Source organism: Emys orbicularis, chromosome 14 (assembly GCF_028017835.1).
Source record: "Emys orbicularis isolate rEmyOrb1 chromosome 14, rEmyOrb1.hap1, whole genome shotgun sequence".
Classification (NCBI taxonomy): Eukaryota; Metazoa; Chordata; order Testudines; family Emydidae; genus Emys; species Emys orbicularis.
Window position 1 is genome coordinate 3,086,626 of NC_088696.1, and position 18,977 is coordinate 3,105,602.

General features: G+C 57.2%; 1 protein-coding gene across 1 annotated transcript; it reads right to left on the bottom strand.

Moving 5' to 3' along the window:
- Nucleotides 1–1,561: 1,561 nt before the first annotated feature.
- On the bottom strand, nt 1,562–11,566 carry HAS3 (hyaluronan synthase 3). Its single transcript, XM_065416671.1, has 4 exons — nt 11,507–11,566; nt 6,541–7,161; nt 3,304–3,405; nt 1,562–2,485 (listed from the first exon to the last, which is right to left on the bottom strand). Exons 1-4 carry the CDS (start codon nt 11,564–11,566, stop codon nt 1,562–1,564), a joined length of 1,707 nt encoding a protein of 568 aa, XP_065272743.1.
- Nucleotides 11,567–18,977: the final 7,411 nt, after the last annotated feature.

Consider the following 18,977-nt stretch of genomic DNA (forward strand, 5'->3'; position numbering starts at 1 on the left):
ATGGGACGGAAAAGCTGCCTGGGGGTGAGTGGCACAGCGGAGCAGCGGCTCATACCGCCATCAGCACCATGGGCGCACACTGCCCTCATGCCCAGGGCTCTGGATCAGAAGGAGCCATGGGAGAGCTCTGGAGGCAGCTGGGCCATACAGACATGCAGCAGATCCCTGTGGGAGGCCAGGATCATTCCAGTTCTCAAGTGGCTCAAGGAAAAGGACGTGGTACCTGACTGAGGAAGCCGCTTCAGAACAGCAAAGAATGGTCCAGTCCAGGCGGCCCAACTGCTGCCATCTGGGCCCTCGCAGGGGAGGAGCCTTCCCCCTGCCTTGGAAACTCTCATGTCAAGTTGGAGACATCTCTTCACCGCACCAGGGAAAGGACTGCAGTTTCCTTAGCAAAGCAGCCCCCGCCCCGGCACAAAGCCTCAGGAGAGCCACAGGTTACCCTCCCTAGTTCACAGCATTAAATCCACAGGCCTGGGCGGGGGAGGGGGGGAGGGGAGGGGGAATTTCTGCCCTCTTAAATAAATTGAATATTTATGGACCATTTTCCTGCCTGGGGAGAATGCAAGACTGACAGGGAATCCAGTGTCTGGACGGTAAAGCACAAGAGGGAGGGAGCTCACGGCCTGCCAAGCACAGCTTCGCCTGCAGAGACTTTGGGGCACTCCTTCCCGGGGGGAGGGGAGCCTTCACCATACCTGCCTCAGACCTTGTGAGCCCTGACTCCCGTGGGCAGTCCCCACTGCCAGAGTTTATAGACCAGCACCAAAGAGGCACAGGGCCTGGCCGAGCCCAGCTCGGAGCAGGCCCTGGCTCTGGCTAAGCAGTGCCCCTCTCAGCCTCTTTCGCGGGCCCCAGGCAGGAATCAAGTCCCCAGGGGCACGCATTGCAGCCAACTTACTGTGTCACCTACCATGCTGCCAGTGCAGCCAGAGCTCCTGCTCTATAGGGCAGGACAAAGTGTTCGCAAACTTGGATTCTTTTGAAGTATGAATTCATTTCAGTGAGCACTCCCATCCCTACTGGTGGGCAGGGGGTGCACAGAGCACTCTCACTGGCTCCTGGGGACAGGCCTCCCCTGGAGCCTTAGTGCTCAGGTTGGAGACTGCAGGCAATGCCTCCTGTCCCACCTCCGGCCCAGGGCCTCTCCCACACCAGTGGAGCTCAGTGCTGCTCCCACACAGGATTTTGTGCCCTGGCAGGTGGCAGACAGGAATCTCCACAGGAGCCATTGCAAGTGTTGGAAAGGCTGGAAGCTGCCTCGGGGGATTTCCCACTCCTCCAGCAGTAGGATGGGCCTCAAACGCAGGAGTCACCGCACCTGCGGGCAGGTGTGCATGGCCCAGGCTACCTGAAGTGTGCTCTGCTGGGCAACAAGCAGCCTCTCCTCGGGTGGCGTTCAGACTCACTAGCCCAGGAACTCGCTCCTTGGACAGCAATTTAAAACCCACAAATAAAATCCCGTCTCCTCCCCACCCCCACCCCTGGCTGCCCCCGAACAATGCACTAATCCTTTCCCATTGCACTTTCCCCACTCCATCCAGAGCCCCCCCCCCACCTGTCACACCTCGGCAAAAGCCAGGCTGTTCTGCTCCTGCCGCTTCCCACAGCGCCGGGCAACGATGGCCATGTAGAGCATGAGGAGCCCCATCCAGTAGCAGCCGTACAAGATGGCGCCAGAGATGAGGAAGGCCAGGTCCGTCTCACTGAAGAGGTCCTGGCAGTACGCCGTGTAGGCCAGGCCTCCCAGCAGGACAGCGACCCACACAGAAACGGGGAGGAGGCCGATGAAGTTGACCACAATGGTTTTGCGGCCGGAGGTGCCCCAGCCTGACTTGTTGATGGTGGCGATGGCGAACATTTTGGCTGGCAGGAGGCTGGACATATAGAGCAGGGAGTAGAGGGACATAAAGATCATCTCCGCATTGCCCCGGAGGAAGCAGGCATAGGTGGCCTTGATGATCCCCACTAGCTGCACAGTCAGGAGGAAGAGGAGGATATTCCAGATGCGGCCGCGGTAGAACAGCTGGATGACCGTGGCAATGAGGAAGAAGGGGAAGAAGCCAGTCACCACGGACTCGTAGGTCATCCAGAGGTGGTGCTTGTGGAACCACAAGGCGTTGTAGAGCCACTCCCTGAAGTAGGACTTGCTCCAGCGAGTCTGCTGGTTGAGCCAGCGGAGGTATTTGGTGGGAGTCTCGGTCAGGCACTTGGAGCGGGCGGTGTACTTAGTCCTATACCCGAGGCTCAAGACACGGTTGGTGAGGTGTCTGTCATCCCCAAAGCTGCACTTGCTGCCAAGAAACTTCTGATTGTACCAGTCCTCCAGGAAGTGCTGCAGGAGGGTGTTGCGGTACATGCCGAGGGGGCCGCTGATGCACTGCACGCAGCCGAAGTAGGACTGGCAGGCCCGCTCCACGTTGAAGGCCATCCAGTACCTCACGCTGCTCAGGAAGGAGATCCACGAGTCGTACTTGTTGAGGATCTGGGAAAGCCACACGTGTAAGGAGACACCATTAGTACATAGCCCTGCAGGGCTTCCCTCCCCAGCCGAGGCAAGGAGAGCAGCATCGCCTCCAGCAGCGCCCACAGTCTGCCCATGCAGGGGAGCCCTGCTGCGAGAGGCCCTTGCTCTCAGAGCGACAGCAGTAGCCAGCTTTTCCTGTTCACGCGGCCAGGCCTGCAGGGCAGAGACCAGCGCAGACAGGCACCGTGGCCGTTCTAAGGAGAAATGAGGTGCCTCCAGGACCTCAGCCCTGCTGCCCAGTTATTCAGGGAGGCACCTGCCAGCCTCACACCAGTCACAGAGGAGCCCCACAGCAGACAGCAGTACGATGGGGGCAGAGGGACATTGCCCCTCCCCTCCCCACTGGTTGTGCCTACGCGGTGAGGACAGAACCTGCACCGCCATGCAGAGCCGCCGCCCCAGGTGCGCCTCACAATCACTGCCAAAGCACGTGGCAGCAGGCTCAGCACAGCGTGCAGGCTGGCTCTGAGCCGCGGTGAAAGCCTTCCTTCCGGGGCTGTTCCAGGATGCTCCCTCTATCCTAGGATTTTATAGAGCCTCTTGCCTTGGCATCCCCAGGCCTGGATATGGCACTAACCCTCCTCCCCCAGCACTGGCATAGGGACTTGCTCCCCACCCACTCAGCAGCAGCACAGCCAGGCTCACTTTGAACCTGGCACCCAACCCCAGAGGAGCCAAGCGATCCCCCCCACCCTACCCCCAAGTGGCCCTGCATTCCCTGGGCTCGGCTGGCTCTGGGAGTTCAGGGCAGTCTCACTCGGCCCTTGGGTTCGTACCTGAACGTCTCCACCAACTGCGCCCACTCGTGGGTCCCCCTCTAAAATGCGCAGCATCTCCACTGTGCAGGCTGGGTCCAGGACCGTGTCTGAGTCGCACACCTACCGAGCAGAGAGAGAACGTCACGGTCTGCTCGGCCTAAGCCTCCTGCTCCCTTCCATGCACGCCGCGGGAGCCCAGCCTCCAACCCTGCATCCAGCAAAGCCCGAGTCACTTAGAACTGGACTAGACAAAGGACCGCAGAGCAAGCCCTAGGGCAGAGGCCTATCCTGCCACGGACACGCTGGGCCTATGGGGCAGCTCCAGGAGTCCATTCTGAGAGGCTGCCCGGGGCGTACGCAGCCACAGGGCATCTGCAAAACAGCAGACGGACACAACCAGACTGAGGAGCTCCAGCAGGGGAGCAGCATGGTACTGCCCACATCACCTTTCCTCCTTGCTGTGCGCTCACAGAACCACGCAGAGCACAGGGGCAGCCGGGGCCCTAGTTCTGAGCCCGGGCAGGGCTGTGCCCCGGAGGGGGGCTGGAGGGAAGAGAGACATGTCTCTGTGCTAGGAAGTTGGCAGGGAAGAGGAGTCTGCCGTTAGGGGGCAGGGGTGCACGATGGGGCAGAGGTGAAGGGTCTCACTGCAGGGGGGCGGGGGGAAGATGTCATGAGGTAGTTCTGCTTCCAGGAGCTGAAGTGGCAGTGCCAGAGGAGCAGTAGGGAGACCTGGCACCGTCCAGGCATTAGCCATTTGCTGCAGGGTTCGCGTCTCACAGGGCCCAAAGAGCAAGTGGCCATGGCTGGGGCATGCTCGGGGCTTGCCGGGGAACAGCAGTTCCTGCTTGTGGCAGTGCACGGAAATGCCATGCACCTTGGCAAGGCTGCTGGCCTGGCAAGGGGAGCGCCGAGACGGCCTTTCTCCTCTCGGGGCAAAGTGCCCTCCAGCCATTCTGGCTAACGTATGGGTCCCAGAACGACGAGTACCTCGGACACCTGTGCAGGGTTTCCTCAATGTACGGACGGTTTTCTCATGCCCGACACCTTGGTGAGAGCCACCTGCACCCTCCTGGCCCCTCAGCTGGAGCAGCGAGGAAAGAGCAGAGGGTCGCAGCAGAGTCAGGCCCTCTCTGTACGGCACTGGGGGGTCAGAGCAGGGATCCCACACTCAGTGCTGGGCAACTCAATGCCGGAAGGAGGGTGACAAACTGAAGGGAGGTCAGAGACGAGCCGGGAGAGGGATTGGTCTGGTCTCACCTAGCTGGGTCTCCGGAGACCAGGGCACAGGCCAGCCAGGGGGATTCGCTCATACGGAGATCGGGGGCTTTGGAATCACCTCCCAAGGGAAGGGGTTGCTGCCCCAGCCACTGAACACTGAACTGCACAAAGACCTGGAGCAGAGTCTGGCAGGGAGGGTCTAGGCTAGATGGGCTTTACACCTAGGATTCTGTGGCAAGCAGGAAGCCATCCTGAGCTCCGCTCCCCTGTGCCACCCGGGTTACAGCCCTGTCCCCCTCCAGCCCTGCCCATCCTGCTGTCTCCACCATCTCTGCCTCTTTCTAGAGTGGCCTGCACATCTGTGGCACTACAGAACTGGTGCATGAACATTGGCTCTCCAGTGCACCACGCCCAGGGCAGGGTGGCCCTTTGCTAGTGCCTCACTGCCAGGAAAGAGGAGCAGCGATCCTAGGAGCCACAGCCTTCCCCAGGGACGATGGCCCTGCACTCCCCAAGTCTCATTCTTGGAGGGACCCAATCTGCCTATTTGGCCACTGCCCACTCAGGGCAGGATCCTCTGTGCAACAGCTGCTCTGGACTCTCTCAACCCAGCGGTAAGAGAGGGTCGCACTCCCCTGTGCTTGGCTAGCCCACGGGTTTGCAGAGAGCTCCAGCACCCTCCTTCCCCCAAGAACCAATTTCTGCCTCTCTGCATGCAGGGCTCCGAGCATCTCCTGCCCCTGTGAATACAGCTACTGCTCACTGACCCAGCATGTGCCCTCACTTTCCCGAGCTGGCCTCTGCTGAGCCCTTCGAGGCTGGCTGTCAGTTTAAGGGGTTAGTCCCACATGTGGCATGCCCCCAGGCTGAGTGCTATTCCCCCAAGTGGTTGGGGGATGGGGAAGTTGTTACCTGGCACGGGCATCTCACCTCCTTTCCTTCCCTTAGCTTCTCCCGAACCCTGGCCTACAGAGCTTGTATTTCCCCCAGAGGCAGGTGTCACAGGCTCACACCTCTTGGCTGCTGCTGGGACCCCAACAGGAAGCAGGAGGGGCTCCCAAGAAATCCTGTTCTTGGGAGAGCTCCAGACCAGATCTGCAACCCAAGAGTATCTAAACTCCTGGGCATGTGTCTTGGACTAAGCCTTTTGAGCCAGGGTTACCCCTCCAATGGCTCACATGAACTCCCCTGGGTAATTCAGTTCTCGCTGGGCGGGGGGATCACTGGGGGCTTTGTACAGTCCAGGTCAGGAACACACGACCCGCCAGCAGGCGGGAACTGTAAGCTGGAGGAACCCTACGGACCAGAGCCCCAGGCTCCCTGCACACAGCGCCAAGCAGAGGTAGAACGGGCAGGGGGCAGGACAGGACAGAGAGCTGGCCGGGGCTGCACAAAGGAAAGGGACAGGACTGAGGACAGTGACTGTGCTACTGCTGCGTCCCCCCGATGCCCTGAGCAGCCTGGCTGATGCACTGCTACATACACAGCCGCCAGCCCAGTCTCCCTGCTCTTGCACTGCCCGGTAGAAGATCTCACACGCTTTGAGCACAAACGAATCCCACAGGAAGGCTGGGCTGGATCTGGAGAAGGTGGGTTCGGAGCCAGGACCGGACCCTGCCAGGAGTCAGCTGGGAGTGCAGTGTCCCAACTCTCAGCCTTCACCACTAACCCTTCCTTGCTCTGGCTCTCCAGTCTGCCTGAGCCAGCCAATCCCCGGTGCATCTGCTGGGACAGATCTCGGCCTAGCCCTGCGGTCCCTCCCGCCCAGGCAAGGTACAGCAAAGGTTGTGCTGCCCCTATCCTGAGGCAGCAGATTCTGCCGCCCCAGCCCCTCTCACCTGCCCCTCCTTCACTTAGTATTTCAAAGCAAAGAAAAATGAAACGGCTCCCCACTGGTTAGCGCGAGAGCTGCGTGGAAAGCCCAGCGAGAGCTGCATGGTCACCTTTCCTGGCCAGATGCCCTCCAAGGCGGGAGTGTCACCCCTCTCCCGTGCCGTTACACCCTCCAGCCGCCCCCAGGAGCTGGCCACCCACCTGGATGTAGTCCACGGAGTCCCCGAGCGCTTGGAAGGCTGTGTACATCACCTCACGCTTCCCCCCCCACTTCTGCAAGATGCAGGAGTAGGTGCTGTTCCGCACCAGCTGCTGGATGTGCCCCATGCTCTCCTGGAGGCTGCTGTCCGTCTCCCCCTCGCCCCTCTCATGGAAGTTGCTCTTCCAGACGTAGCAGCCCGTTTTCTCGGAGCCCAGGATCTCATTGAAGATCTCCAGCATGTAGGTGTCATCCTGGCCATTGCCGTCCACCACCATCACCACCTGGAGGTCGGGGAAGGAGATGCGCTTCACTGAGCGCAGGCATTTCTTCAGGTAGTCGGGGTCCTCCTGGTAGGCAGCGATGCAGAGCGCCACGGAACGGTGCAGCTTCAAGGGCCGCCCCTCGAGCCGCATGTGCCGGTGCTCCAGGAAGGCAAAGAGGCTCTGGATGAAGAGGTGCAGGCCCAGGATGGCACCATACAGGCCGAAGGAGAGGTAGTGCTTCTCGGTGTGGATGAACTGGTAGCCAGTGATGTAGGCTGCAAGGATGCCTCCCAGCACCACCAAGGCGAAGAGGCTGGTACCAAAAACACGAAGGGCCGTGGCAAAGCTCACTGGCATCTGTCCAAAGAGAAGGAACCAGAGGCTATGTTAGGGGTGCAACCCAAAGCCCACAGGGCAGGCTGAGGTCAGACAGCAATGCCACAGAAGCAATGGTGCTGCCCGGGGGGGCCCAAGCAACCCTTCCTCCAGTCACCCAGCTGGCAGAGCAGGGAGCCTTCCTTCTGGCAGCATGCCAAATAGTAGGGCTCACTTGGGTACTGAAGGCAGGACCAGGGAAGGGTGCTTCAGAAGGGGAGGGGGTCCCCTTCCTGGCAACAGTCCGGAGCCCTGGGCCAGCCTGAAGTGCATTGGAGACTTCGTACTCCCCTTCAGCCAATGGGGATCGCCGAGTCAGCTCCCCACTGCCCTCCTGCCCTCCAGGTTGCAGACAAGGGCCTGCCATCGCTCGGGGCCTCGGTTAGCTGGCAAGCCAGTCTGCACTCTGGAAAGCACCATGCACATGGCTGTCGCCACGCCCAGGGCACTCACTTTCCCCAGCAGTGAAGGAGCAGCTGCCAGAAGTGCCGGCTAACCCCCTCTGCAGGGATTCCCCCCCCGCCAGTGAGATTGCCTAGTGGGTTATGTGGGAGTCACCTTCCCAGAGACCTTCAGCTCTGAACCACCCAGGAGCAGTTCACAGCCAGCCACTCGCACAACCAAACACCGAGTGTCACTGCATCTGCGACTGTTTCTGCTGCTTCACAACCCGCACCCGCCGCAGGTGACCTGTCAAGGGGAGAGAGGTTGGCTACTCTCCCTAGAGTTTCTGCATGTGAATCCCAGCCAGGCTCAGGTCTCCTCAGAACTAGTGCTAGAAATCAAAGCATCCTCTCCCAGAAGTGGCCAAAGACTTGTCACAAAGCCAGGCTATGACTGGACACTGGCTCTGTATACAGGAACCAGGCTGGCCCACAGCGTTTCAAATGCAGGAGGAAAGGTTTATTTCCCCTCCCAACACACACATTCCCCCCCCCCTCCAATATTGGCCTCATGCACAGAGTTGTGTCTGTTACCCTAGCCAGATGCTCACTTCTCGTGCGCTGTTGCTGGCCATTCAAAGGCAGGCCCTTGGAACAGCTCCTCTCTGCAGGGTGTAAAATGCCGTCACCCAGCAACCAGAAAACCCACACAATTTGAACACAGGCTTCAGGTTCTGGGCTCTCAGGGCCAAACACTTCAGAGAGCTGAGCGTGCGACTGCTTGATGGTGCATGACACATGGTCTGCACAAGTGTGCAAAAGTGCATAGGCAGCCATTTGCACAAGCAATCGCAGCAACTGCACACCCAAGTCAGACACGTGTCATTGCTCCCCAGACCTGCAGCAAAGAGGAAGAGGTCTGTCCCGCGCCATCCCTAGTGAGAAGGGGCTGAGCTATCAGTCCCTTTCCTGATCTAATGCAGCTCCCTGCTCCATCCACCCCCCCTACAACGGGGAAGAGTTGCCTTCCCCAGCCAGCCAGATTACGTTCTGTTCCTCTGGGACGGGCCCAGCCGGAGAGCCCCGCTCTACTCTTGGCCCTTCAGGCACAGCCTCCTTACACTCAGCAGTAGCCCACCGGCTTGTAGGGGTCTTGTGAGGAGACCAGCTTCAGCCACAAGACTGCTGACCACAACACAGGCCTGGAAGAGGGAGGTTCCCAGGTCTCTATCAGGGACACAGAGGCCCCCTGTCACCCAGGCTCTCCCTCTCACCTGGAGGATTTGTTTCCTCTGCTCCTTTCTGAGCAGTTACTGGAATCAATCCCAAAGCGTAGTACAAAGCCAGCGCGATGGAGGGACTTGGCCCCATATCCTGGGGCCTCAGGCCTGCTGGCACTTGCACTGGCCATCCCCAGCTACCAAGCTGTGTCAGAGGCACTGGAAGGCTCTCCTTTGGGCCCCCAAGCTACAGGAAACCAGAGCCTGGACAGGGGGGCTGCAGACAGTGGTCTCGCCCCACGGAGCCAGTCACCGGTGGGAAAGTACAGAGGGGGAAGAGCTAGAGACTTGGCCAACAGCCTTTCATTCCTAGTCACGCAGGTGAGCGAGGCTCTCCGATAACAGAGGGCGTACAAGGCGGGAAGCCAGAGAGGTGGCTGCAGAGCTGCCAACAGCCATGCAGGCTATGGCACCTGGAGCCTTTCCAGCTGATAGCCAGGAGCCTGCCCACCCAGACTGCCGGGTGCCAGGCCCCGCCGGAGCAGAGCTGGGCTTTGCTGAAGGGTGCCTTTGTCCCTGCAGCAGGACGGAGCCGCCAGGGGCTCACTGCCCTTACAGAGGTCCTGGGCCTTGCGTGCACGTGTGTGGGGGGGATAAATACAGGGCGTCCCTGTCTGCTTGAGAACCCTGCTCCTAAGAGGAGTCTCTGCTCCTGGGAAGGGGCCAGTCAGCACCTGGCCTCCATGGGCTTACGGGAGAGGAATGACTGACCTCTCCTGCCCATTGCACTTCACAGCTATCCCAGCGCCCCGGGTCAGGCCAATCCCCGTGTGTGAGGGTTAGGGACCCACCAGCCCTGCCGGCTTGTTTCTGCTCCACATGCGAGGTGCCAGAAGGCAGGGGCTAACCTGCTGGGTGGAGCAGGGAACATGCAGGTTGCAAGGCGGCCGGGCTATGGGGCTCTCTGTTCCTCCACCTGAGTGTCTCCCTTGGCTCCGGGCCATGTGCAAGGCCAGAGGACGAGGCACCAGGCAGGAAGCCGGGCTACACAAACCACCAGCCTCGGCGTGCCAGGGTAAGGGAGGCTCTATGGCCCCTGTGAGCATCAACCCAGCACTAGCTCGCATGGCCCCAGTGCATTCCAGGCAACGTAGGGCCCGGCCCTTTGCCCCCAGGGCTGTACGGATCTGGGCACGGCTGATTGGCGGTGCCCCAGGGTGGGAGACCAGCGCTGGAGCAGACAGTCATGGGGGGGGGGGGCAGGCTCAGCTCAGTTCTCTTGGTGGGGAGAGCACCGGGGAGAAGGGCCCCCCCATCCCCCCACAGGAGAACCTGGAGGATTTCAGGGGAGCCACAGGGCAGGCTCCCCTCCCAGGGATGTGCAGCACCCTGCCAGCTTCCCCCGCCTGCTAGGCAGTGAGTGGCACCGCCTGCTGCCCACCCTGCGAGGCAGGCCCCGGCTCTCACCTCCAGTCCCCAGGGGAGCTCTGCAAAGCCGGGTTGGGGAAACAGGGCCGAGAAGGGGCCAGGGACCCCAGTGGCTTCCTGCCGGAGGCTGCCCACTCCCGCTGGCTGCCTCAGCTGGGCGGGCGCTGATAGCCCGGGGACCGGAGAGAGGAGACGGGCTGGGGCCGGCAGGACCCCGCAGCAGCCTGCGGGACACAAGGGGGCCGGGGCGCCTCTCACCCTGCAGCGCGGGGAGCCCCCGGCCGGCTCCCCGCGCTCCGCCAGCCCAGCCCAGCCCCGCGGGGCGCGGACCCCGGCCCGGGGGTCAGGAACTAGCGATCCCCGCCCCGCTCACCGTGCCGCCCGGCTCCCTGCCGCCTGCACCGGCCTCCGCCTCCCGCGCCGCTCTGAGCCCGGCCCGGCCGAGCCGCCTTTAAAGGAGCGGCTGAGCCGGCACCTCCTGCAGCCCCCGGGGGCTCCGCCTGCCCGGCCGGGAGAGGCGCCCCGAGGCCGGAGGAGGGAGCCCCTCTCGCCCGGCTGCGAGCGGGCTGCAGCGCCTGGCTGCCCACGGGCGGAGGGAGGCAGGGAGCGGGCGGGCGCCGCCCGTCACCCCCCTGCGAGCCGCCTTGCCGCCCTCCACGTGCTCCCGCCGGGGGCTGCCCGCCCCTGGGCACCGCGGGGCCGGCAGGGTCCAGCCAAACCACCGGCCCGGGGAGCCCCGGCTCCGACCAGGAACCGCCGGGGGAGCCCAACAGGCTCGTCCTAGTGAAGCAACCCCGTCAGCCAGGCGGGGTTTATGCCCGGGCACCGGGCCGGGTTCTGCCCCTGCCCCGGCCAGGCGGCTGCGGGACCCAGCAAGTCACTGATTCTCTCTGCCTCAGTCCCCCCTGGCCAGCGGCTCCCCTCCGTCAGGGCCAGGGAAGGGCTCGCAGAGATGATGGCTGAAGCTGGGGTTTCCTGGACAGCCGGGTGGGTACCTGAGAGCCCGGCCAGAGAGGCCCCTCGGAGCTGGTGCCGTTCAGGTCTAAAGCCAGAGCAGGACCCGAGGGGCTGAGGAGGGGGCTGAAGGTGCTGCAGGCAGGGGGAGGGAGCTGGGGAGGGGAGGCGGACAATGGGAGTGGAGGGAACATGGTTCCCTCCACGCCGGAGTGACACCTGGAGTCTAGCCTCGAGCTGCCTGCAGTTCTGTTTCTTGTAGCCAAAGGCTCTGCTCCCGCGCAACCCCGAAGGTTACAGATCGCTGCTGGCTTGGGGCAAGTCCCATGAAGGGCACGGTACCTCCTGGCTCCTGGGCCCGAGCAGGGTGGCGGAGGCAGCCGGGGCGCCTGAGCTGTTCATCTTCTGAGCACAGCACCCGGACTCGAAAGGGACTTTCGCTTCCCACGGGAGTGAAGTGCTGGGTGCCAGGTTCTTGGCACGCAGCCGCTCAGCTCCAGGAGGCCCAAAGTGAACCGCCCCGGAGCCCGAGCCAGGTGTGTGAGGGGAAGTTACAGAGATAAGCGAGCACCGGGCCCTGCACAGCTTCCAGCTCTTGGATTAGTGTCGCCTTTCCATGAAAGGGGGCATCGCCTCTGACCCTTTGGGCTGAAATTCTCCAGAGCTGGGCTCGGGCCGAATGTGTCAGGAACTGGCAACGGAACCAGTTCAGCCTTTTGGGGTATGAGAGGGGAAGGAGACCCCTTTGGTGCCAGTGCTCTATTTACCACCACCCCAGCACTCTTTGGGGCCCCTCCAGAGGTGTGTGTGTGGGGGGAGAGTGGAGGTGTCCATGGGGGACCTGTGAAATCAATGATTCGCACCTGTCAAAGTCTGGTGCATTAGTAGCAGCAGGATTCAAGGACAAACGCATTAGGCAGGAGTTGGTGCAACAGGGCGTGTCAGAGCTATGATTGGAGCAGATGTAGCCATGGCTGGAAGCTAACAAGTGTGGGCCCTGGCTACACGACCACGCAGCCAGTGTTTTAAGGAGAGATTATGCTGGGAGAAGACACTTCCTGTGACCTCTGCTGCTAAACCAGAGCAGGGCTTTGGGGGACCTGGCCAGCTGGGAGAATACAATCACTACAAGAGCCACCTCCCTCCACGGCAGAAAAGAAGCCTGCAAAGGCCCGTGTGCTCCGCCGAGGGTGCTGGGCGTCGTCCCTAGGGAGGGGTAGGAGCCTCTCTCCTGCTCCCTGCTGGAATGTCACTGGGTTTGACCAGCGCCGCACACTGGCCCCGGTACGGTGTGGAGGGGGAAGGGGAGTGGATCCCTCTCCTCCGCCCAGGCAGCTGGAGCCTCCTGCAGGCGATAGCTGGAGGTGCAGGCGGACGGAGATGGGGCTCACTTTGTACCAAGCAGCTGACGGGAATCCCCAGAGGTGGCAGTTTAATTGACCCATCTGATTGCTCCCATTTTACAGACTTCACTTTACATGAGCCCGTAGCAGGACAGCCACAACAGGTGGTTTCCTCGGGCTGAGGTCCCCTAAGGATTAGTCAAAATCCACCCGGGAAAGTCCCTGCTCTGGCTGCCAGCGCCGCACCTCGAGCAAACTGACTTCACTGGCATCGCGGGGGGATAAGGCTCCTGCCTGGAACATCGGGGTAGGAGGGTGCGGCTTGTTCAGGAGGACAAACCGGGAAAAGGGGGGGGGGTTGCATTACATGCCAAGAACATAGACCCCTGTGCTGAGGTGCAGGAGGTGAGAGGCAGAGCAGTTGCCAGGCTCGGGGTGATGGTAGTAGGGACCCAATTAGTAAGAGGAGGTGGGTGAGGCATTTCTAGAACAAACAGAAATATCCCAAACACAAGACCCAGTAGTTAGGGGCACTTGCCCTGCTCAGACATCTGCTGGAAATGTAATACAGCAAAACACAAACTGCCCAATACGTTCTTGGAATGGCCTGGGGATAACGTCTGGTTTCAGGAAGGTGCAGGATGTAAGCGGGGTGACTGCCATTTTAGACTTGAGCCTGACCAACAGGGAGGCGTTGGTAGCGAATCTGAAGGTTGAAGGCAAATTGGGTGAAAGTGATCATGAAATGACAGATTTCACGAGTCTAGGGAAGGCCTGAGAGCAGCCGAATAAGGACAATGGATTACAAAAAGACACACTTTAACAAACTCAGCGAACTGGTAGGTGAGGTCCCACGGGAAGAAAATCCAAATGAAAAGGAATTCCAGAGAGCTGGCAGTTCTCACAGAGACAGTATTACAGGTGCAACAACAAACTATCCTGGTGCAAGGGAAAGGCAGGAAGACTAGTCAGAGGCCAGTATGGCTGCAGCAGGAGCTCTTGAATGACCTGAAAATCAAAAAGGATCCTACAGAAAGTGGAAACATGGACAAATTGCTAAGGGGCGCACACACAAAAAAGAGCACAAGCATATAGGGACAACATGAGTTACCCCTAGCAAGGGGCATAAAAGGCAAGGAGAGCTAATAATGGACGACCTCAAGATGCCCAAGGTGTTTACTGCCTATTTTGCTTCAGTCTTCACTAAAAAGGTAAATTGTGACCAGATACTTAACACAATTAATATTAACAACAAGGGGGAAGGAACACAAGCCAAAATAGGGAAATATATAGATAAGTTAGATGTATTGAAAGCGGCAGAGTCTGACGAAATTCATCCTAGGGTATTGAAGGAACTAGCTAAAGAAACCTTCAAGCTGTTAGCAATTATTTTTGAGAACTCATGGAGGACAGGAGAGGTCCCAGAGGACTGGAGAAGGGCAAACACAGAACTTATCTTTAAAAAGGGGAACAAAGAGGACCTGGGGAATTATAAACCAGTCAGCCTAACTTCAATGCCTGGAACAATACTGGAACAAATGATGAATCAGACAATTGGTAAATATTAGGGCTGTCAATTAATCAAAATTAAATCATGCGATTAATTCAAAAAAATTAACTGTGATTAAAAAAATTAATTGCGATTAATCTCACTGTTAAACAATATAAACCAACTGAAATGTATTAAATATTTTTGGATTTTTTCTACATTTTCAAATATACTGATTTCTATTCCAACACAGAATAGAAAGTGTACAGAGCTCACTTTATATTATTTTTTATTACAAATATTTGCACTGTAAAAATGACAAAAGAAATAGTATTTTTCAATTCACCTCAGACAAGTACTGTAGTATGAGCTCTTTGTCCTGAAAGTGTAACTTACAAATGTAGATTTTTTTTTGGTTACATAACTGCACTCCATAACAAAACAACGTAAAACTTTAGAGGCTACAAGTCCACTCAGTCCTACCTCTTGTTCAGCCAATTGCTAAGAGAAACAAGTTTGTTTATATTTATGGCAGATAATGCTGCCCGTTTGTTTAGAACGTCACCTGAAAGTGAGAACAGGCGTTCTCATGGCACTTTTGTAGCCGGTATTGCAAGGTATTTACGTGCCAGATGTGCCAAACATTCGTATGCCCCTTCATGCTTCAGCCATCATTCTGGACGACATGCATCCACGCTGATGATGTTCGTTAAAAAAAATAGTGCGTTAATTAAATTTGTGGTTGAACTCCTTGGGGGAGAACTGTATGTCCCCTGCTCTGTTTTACCCGCATTCTGCCATATATTTCATGTTATAGCAGTCTCGGATGATGACCCAGCACGTTGTTTGATTTACAAACACTGTCACTGCAGATTTGACAAAATGCAAAGAAGGTACCAATGTGAGATTTCTAAAAATAGCTACAGCACTCAACTCAAGGTTTAAGAATCTGAAGTGCCTTCAAAAATCGGAGAGGGACGAGGTGTGGAGCATGCGCTCAGAAGACTTAAAAGAGCAACACTCTGATGCGGAAACTACAGAACCCGAACCACCACCACCACCAAAAAAAAAAAAAATTCTGCTGGTGGCATCTGACTCAGATGATGGAAATGAACATGCGTCGGTCTGCGCTGCTTTGGACTGTGATCAAGCAGAACCCGTCATCACATGGATGCATGTCCTCTGGAATGGTGGTTGAAGCTTGAACATACAAAGCTTTAGCGCATCTGGCATGTAAATACCTTGCGACACTGATTACAACAGTGCCATGCGAACGCCTGTTCTCACTTTCAGGTGACATTGTAAACAAGAAGCGGGCAGCATTATCTCCTTGTTTGTCTGAGCGATTGGCTGAAGTAGGACTGAGTGGACTTGTAGGCTCTAAAGTTTTATATTGTTTTATTTTTGAATGCAGGTTTTTTTCATACATAATTCTACATTTGTAAGTTCAGCTTTCATGATAAACAGATTGCACTACAGTACTTGTATTAGGTGAATTGAAAAATACTATTTCTTTTGTTTTTTCAATGCAAATATTTGTACTACAAATAAATAGAAAGTGAGCACTGTACACTTTTTATTCGGTGTTGTGATTGAAATCAATATATTTGAAAATGTAGAAAACATCCAAAAATATTTAAATAAATGGTATTCTATTATTGTTTAACAGTGTGATTAATCGTGTGATTAATCACGATTAATATTTTTAATTGCTTGACAGCCCTAGGAAATATCTAGAGGATAGTAGTGTGATAATGAATAGCCAGCATGGATTTGTCAAGAACAAATCAGGCCAAACCAACTAATTTCCTTCTTTGACAGGGTTACTGGCCTCGTGGATAGAGGGGAAGCTGCAGACATGATAGATCTTGATTTTAGCGAGGCTTTTGATATAGTCCCACATGACATTATCATAAGCAAACTAGGGAAATGTGGTCAAGATTAAATTACTATAAATTGAGTGCAAAACTGGTTGGAAGACTGTACTCAAAGAGTAACTGTCAGTGGTTCACTGTCAAACTGGGGGGATGTATCTATTGGGGTCCCACAAGCATCTGTCCAGACTCATTTTCATTAATGATTTGGATAATGGAGCGTACGGTATGCTTAAAAAATCTGCAGATGACACCAAGCTGGGAGGGGTTGCAAGCACTTTGGAGGGCGGGATTAGAATTCAAAAGGCTCTTGCTACATTGGAGAATTGGTCTGAAATCACCGAGATGAAATTCAGCACAGGAAAGTGCTGCACATAGGAAGAAAAATCAATTGCAAACTACAAACAGTGCTGCAGACAAGGATCTGGAGGTTAGAGTACGTCAACAGTGTAATGCCACTGGGACAAAGACTAATATTGTTCTGGTGTGTATTACAGGAGTGTCAGACGTAAGAACCGGGAGGTCATTGTCCCACTCTGCTTGGCACTGGTGCAACCTCAGCTGGAGTCCTGGGTCCAATTGTGGGCGCTGCGCTTTGGAAAGAGGGGCACAAATTGGAGCGGCCAGAGCCACCAAAATGACAAGAAAAGGTTTAGACAGCCTGACCTCTGAGGAAAGGTTCAGAAAACTGGGCACATTCCGTCTTGAGAAAAGACGACTGAAGGGGACCAGTTAGCAGTTTTCAGATCTGTGAAGGACTGTTCTAAAGAGGACAGGGATCAATTGTTCTCCACGTTCACTGAAGGTAGAACAAGACGTGATGGGCTTAATCTGCAGCAAGGGAGACTGAGGTTAGATACTAGGAAGCCCTTTCTATGTATAAGAGCAGATAAGCTCTGGAACAAGCTTCCAATGGAGGTTGTGGAATCCCCGTCATTGGAGGCCTGTAAGCTCAAGTCGGGACGGGCCAGGTTCACTTGGTCCTGCCAGTGCTGATAGCTGAGCCCTCCCGAGGGACCTTTCTAGGGTTCTGTGACTCAGGACAATGGGCTTTGGGGTGCCCTCAGCAGAGGACGTTGACGCATGTCTATGGCGCCAAGGATGTGCCCAGATTGAATAACCTCCTGGCACACACACCAGTTCTCTAGCTCCGGACACACCTCCACCTAGCCCCTCCTCCTGGCCAGTCAGGGCCACCAGAACCAACCTCTCCCGCTGCCACTACCCACCGCTGCCTCTCACGGATTTGCTATCGGGATCATTGAAGAAGAGGTGAGATTTCCCCAGCGACAGCGGATTCCAGCTCCAGGGGCAGCAGCGAGGGAATGAGCACGTTGGGGTTTTGTTCTGGGCTGAGAGCTCAGCTCTCCCCGGGGCAGCAGCCTCCAGGAGAGAGAGATCGTGTTTCCTAGGTAACCACTGCGGCCCCACAGCCAAGGGGCCTGGGTCAGTCACAGACCTGGGCTAGGGCGGATGGCAGAGCTTGACTCCCGTTCCCAATAGACCAGCCCAGCGGGTGACTGTCTAGGCACTTCCCTCTGCTGCTGGCACCAGGCAGCATTCTGGTGGCTGGGCTTGTGCGGTGTGTGCCTGCAGGCCCCAGCGAGACCACCTGACCTGCCTGAACACTGCTGGGGCAGTGAACAGTGAAGCCCCTCCTCATTCTGAGGTACAAAGGGTTAAAAAATCACCCCCAATTACCAGCAGCTGCTATTTTTCGCAGGCTTCCCCCCACCTTGCCACTTGCACAAAGCTAGAGTTCCAGCCCCTGGCAGAGCTGGGCGCCCAGGCCTGTGCCTCAGAGACCCAGGCAGGGAGTGGCAATCAGCTACCACAGGGAGTGAGAAAAGGCTCCATCTCCCAGTTCTGCCACTGGCTGTCCAGGTCTTGGCGAGTCCCGAGCCCTTCGGAGCCCAGGTGCCGGGGTGTTGGGAGCCGAATTCGTCGCTCTTTGGGAAGCGCCTTGAGGGGGAAGCACTAGAGCAAGGCCAAGTATTAATTGTAGTGACGAGCGTCCTGGCCTCGGGGCCCAGCTCCTCCAAGGAGGCGGGGAGCTTCTTCTGTGGCCCAGCTTCCGCCTGTGGAAGCTGCTGGGTCTGACCTTCAGACACTGTACTCAGGCAGCAAAGCCCTTGAGGGGACCGCGAGCTCTTCCCATGCAGGTGGATGCTAGCAGCGGGGAATTCTGCGCTGCCGGTCCGTCCCCCCATCTCCTGCAGCAGGCCTGCCCTCGCACGCGCCGATCACAGGCAGAGCAGGGGACGCTGACAAAAGACCCAGTGAGAGCAAAGCCCTGAGAGCTGCCTGAAGAAATGCGCCCCTTGGGCAATTCCTTGGAACCCCTGGCAGCCTGCGCCTAGTGCTGGCGGGATGCACCTGTTACAATCCAGTTGCTCTGGGCGCGGTATCAGCAGGGGGTCGAGCAGTCTGCTGAGCTGCCCGGCTGCCGGCTGCATGGGACAGAAATCAGCCAAGACCCCTTTGCCATGCCCCTCTCATCCCCCTGCAGCCAGGTTTGGCGTCTAGCGGCAACAGGGAGTGTTTAGAAGAAAGCCGAGGTTGGAAAGCCCCTGCTCCATTGTGTGTCTGCTTAAAGCTGCCGGGGTCAGGGGAGAAGGGCAGGGAGTTCTCACTGCCTCTGCGTTTGGAAAGCAGGACAACCGCAGCATCCTCTGGTGATATGCCTGGGCGCAGTGAGGTGCAGGAGACCTGGGGCGCACACGTGCGCGCACACACGCATGCACACACACACACAATCTATTAACCTTTATGCTCCTTCCCAGGTAACGTTTGAACAGGTGCAGACAAACATGGCCAATTTGTTGTAAAATCGCAGCACTGCAGCTTCTTACCTTTTGATGCAAACGCAGCTCGCAGACACCTCACCTTTCTTCCCTTCCTGTGGCTCTCTGCAGAAGCACTTCCCAAGGTATAAATAAAATTTCCGTCTCCTCCTGCACAGAAATCGCCTTGTTTGCACAGGGAGAATTGCCGCCAGAAGCCCAGAAAACAACATTAAAAGAGACTTTTCATTCCAAACTCTTCCCCTGGTGTGATCCCTAGGCGGAGGCAGAGCTCAGACATAAACATGGCAGGACAGACAACTC

What these genes read in the sequence shown, in the direction of transcription:
- HAS3 (XM_065416671.1), bottom strand. Translation starts at nt 11,566, where the DNA reads ATGAACAGCTCAGGCGCCCCGGCTGCCTCCGCCACCCTGCTCGGGCCC. An exon ending in ACTCCGTGGACTACATCCAG is followed by an intron (nt 3,406 to 6,540) that starts GTGGGTGGCCAG and finishes TCTGCTCGGTAG; the next exon opens with GTGTGCGACTCAGACACGGT. An exon ending in CAGTTGGTGGAGACGTTCAG is followed by an intron (nt 2,486 to 3,303) that starts GTACGAACCCAA and finishes TGGCTTTCCCAG; the next exon opens with ATCCTCAACAAGTACGACTC.